The 3,324-nt window shown below is 34.9% G+C and overlaps 1 protein-coding gene across 1 annotated transcript; it reads right to left on the reverse strand.

Annotated features, from left to right (window-relative positions):
- Positions 1-200: 200 nt before the first annotated feature.
- Positions 201-1,115, reverse strand: LOC308268684 (vomeronasal type-1 receptor 4-like; the record flags this gene model as incomplete). Its single annotated transcript, XM_080703791.1, has 1 exon — positions 201-1,115. The coding sequence occupies one exon, from the start codon at positions 1,113-1,115 to the stop codon at positions 201-203; it is 915 nt and encodes a 304-aa protein (XP_080559917.1).
- Positions 1,116-3,324: the final 2,209 nt, after the last annotated feature.

Genomic DNA, 3,324 nt, shown 5'->3' on the forward strand with positions numbered 1-3,324 from the left:
CCTACTTTCAGAGCCTTTAGAATGAAAATAAAGGGACGGTATCAACATCAAGAAAGTGTCCTGGAACTTCTATGATTCTTCTATCTACTGTATGTCACCACTGAATTACTGAATAAAGTCTGGTCCACACTGAGGCTTAGTCCTATGTACTGAATAAAACAATGTTTGACTGTGTCAGACCACAAACCACCAAAACAAAATTACCTTTTCCCCCAGCAGGAAAAAGCGATTCTGTAGGCAGATTTGTTACTGCTGATGAGAATGAAGGGGCTAAAAGTAGGGAAAAATGTATCTACAAATGCAACAATGCTTATCACCCACATCCTTGCACTATTAAAGAGTGTTATACACATTAAAAGAAAGGAAGAGGCTGAGTAGGTAGAGACAAATGTGCACGCCAGAATAGAGATGGTCTGGGTCGCTCTGGCTTCAGGGGAGACTCCAGGTGAGTGGTGGGCACTGTGAAGATACTTTACTTGCCTCTTGTGCCTGAGGAGGGTGCTCACCATGAACACATTTGCCCAGGCCATGAGACCCAGACACAAAACATCAATGAAGCAGAGGATCAGAAAATGCAGTGGAGTTGCGATGGTTCCAGAAACAAATGCTGAGCAGTACCCAAGGTTGAATGCATTCGTGGCATTTCTGCTGTGATGAAGGCCAGTCACTCTCATGACAACTCTGGTGTTTAGAATCAGATGGAAAAGCCAGGAGATTAAACAGGAGGGACCAACATATTTGGAGGCTCTGTGTTTAAGCTTCATCCACCTGGTGTTGCTGGGGCTGATTGTGATTGCTTGGAAGCAGCTGAGCAGGCATGTGGTTTGCATGGAAGTGCCCCTGGCCACTCGATGAAGATAGACAATAAATTTACATGCAGCATCATCCAGGAGATATTGCAACCCAAATTCCATCATTGTTTGAGGAATTCCTCTTGAGATAAGAACCAAGAAGTTTGCTAGCATCAAGTGCTTCATAATCAGGTCTCTGAGCATCAAACTCTTTCCAGTCAAAACAGAGAAGAAATAATAAAATAGAAATGATGAATTTCCCAGGATTCCCACTGCAGTGTAAAAGGAGAAGAAAATCCCCGCTGTTGAATTCTCTCGAATCATTCTCCTTCTATCCAAAAAGAAAAGGAAAATAAAAGCTGGGCGTTTTGGCTCACATTTGTAACCCCAGTACTTGGATGGTTGAGACAGAAAGATCACATGTTCATAACCAAGCTCAGCTACTTAGGCCTGATGCAACTTAGTGAGACCCTGTATCCAAAGAAAGAGTAAAAAATAGGGATGGGTGTATCTAAGAAGTAGAAAACCCTAGGGTTTAATCTCCAGTGCTGCAGAAAATGAATAAATAAATAAATAAATAAATAAATAAATAAATACAAAAATTTATTAGGCTTAACAAACCCAGAAAAGTTACAAGTATGTATTGTTTGTTTAAATAGAATAACTTATATGTTCATCACTTCATCATCTCTACAGAACTTTTCAAAAGATGAATATCTTCTAAAAGTTTTCTATTTATATCGATAAATGTGTTTGTTTCAGAAATATGTATTACATATATATGTGTGTATAGTGAAGTTTAATGATTGAGATATTAAATCAATGTCATTAATTAAATTAATGTCACTTGCACATTAACTTCTCAATTTTAAAACGTTTGTACTTTAATCAAAATGTTTTCTAATATATATTCAATGCATGGTTCATTATTGTCTGTTTCATAGTCTCCTTTTTAAATCAAAAGATGATTGTCACAGTAACATTTTTCTTAGAAATAATGAGGCAAATATTACAAGTAGATATAAATAAACAGAATATGGAATTTCTTAATGATCTTTTGATAAAAAATATTTTGATAGGATACGAGAATTATCCAAATCAAGATGTTGAAGCATAACATTCATCTTTACGAACATCAGAATCAGGACTACAATAGTCATCTAACCTGCAATTGTGCAACAATGTTATCATAGAATCAGTATAATATGAAGTTAAAAATTAAGCAAAATATTTGTAACTACAAAGTTATCATTTTGTAATATGAATACCCAATTTTCATCTTAGGCTAAATTAAGTAATTATTAGAATTGATATAAAATTTTAATATTCTTTCTAGATAGTAATACAGATATCAGAATTTTGCACTATGATTTCAACATATCAATTTCAATTTAATTTTAAGTTTCAAATAACACAATTAAAAATACAAAGCCACCAAAATAAATGGTGGTTTTTAGAATGAAAAAGAAAAAATAATTTAATGAATAAGGCAACATAGCACACCTTGTTACTGGATGTGAAATCCCACTGCTGCAAATAATTCAATGTTTTCCTAATTATTCTTTACATTAAATAAAAATTTATACTAATTCCAAAAGGGAAGTTTTAAAACATCCCTTCTTTTTAAATTCACACACTCTGGAACTCAAATCATGAAAGAAAATGGAGAACATTTTCAGAAACCATATATCTGACAAGGGATTAAATTTAAAAACATAAAAATCTTCTACAACTAAAAAAAATTCAATGCCCAAATTAAAACATTGATACAAGAACAATATATGCTTTCTCCCCCCAAAAAAGATAAATGGCTAAATAATACAGAAACAGATGCTTAATATCACTACTCATTATAAAAATTAAAATCAAAATAAGAAAACAAGCCAGGCATGGTGGCGCACACTTGTAATCCCCGCGCTTGGGAGGCGGAGACAGGAGGTTCGCGCAGGTTTAGAGCCAGCTGCTCTGGCTTAAGAGACCCTGTTTCCAGATTTTAAAAAGTATAAAAATAGGTCTGGGAGTGTAGCCCGGAGGTAGAATGGTTTCCAGGAATCCCAGTACCACCAAAAAATAATAATAAATAAGAAAACAATATTATACCATACCCAGTAGGATGGATACTACCCACAATAAGCAAATAAAAACAAAACCAGAAAATAACAGGTACTGGACAAAACAAGGCAGTGTGATTATCAGCTTATCCAGAGTCCATAAACACAGTATGAAGTTTCTTTGACAAAATGAAAAATCAAATCACCATGTCATTCAACAGTTCCACTTCTTTTTTAAAATTTTTCATTGGTGCATTGTAGTCATACATCTTAATGGAGTACAAGATGGTAGAGGCATACATGCACACATCACCCAATTAGCTCTTACCCAATTCCCACGCCATTCTCTCCCCCCACTCCCTCCTTTTCATGTTTGGCTTAGTGATTTACTTTAATATGTTTGTGAATGTACATAATGTATCTTAGGGAATTTCCCTCTTCCGCCTCCCATCTCTCTCAGTTAAGTCACCTTATTTGCTCAT

This window comes from Muscardinus avellanarius (assembly GCF_963383645.1).
Source record: "Muscardinus avellanarius genome assembly, chromosome: 10".
Taxonomy (NCBI): Eukaryota; Metazoa; Chordata; class Mammalia; order Rodentia; family Gliridae; genus Muscardinus; species Muscardinus avellanarius.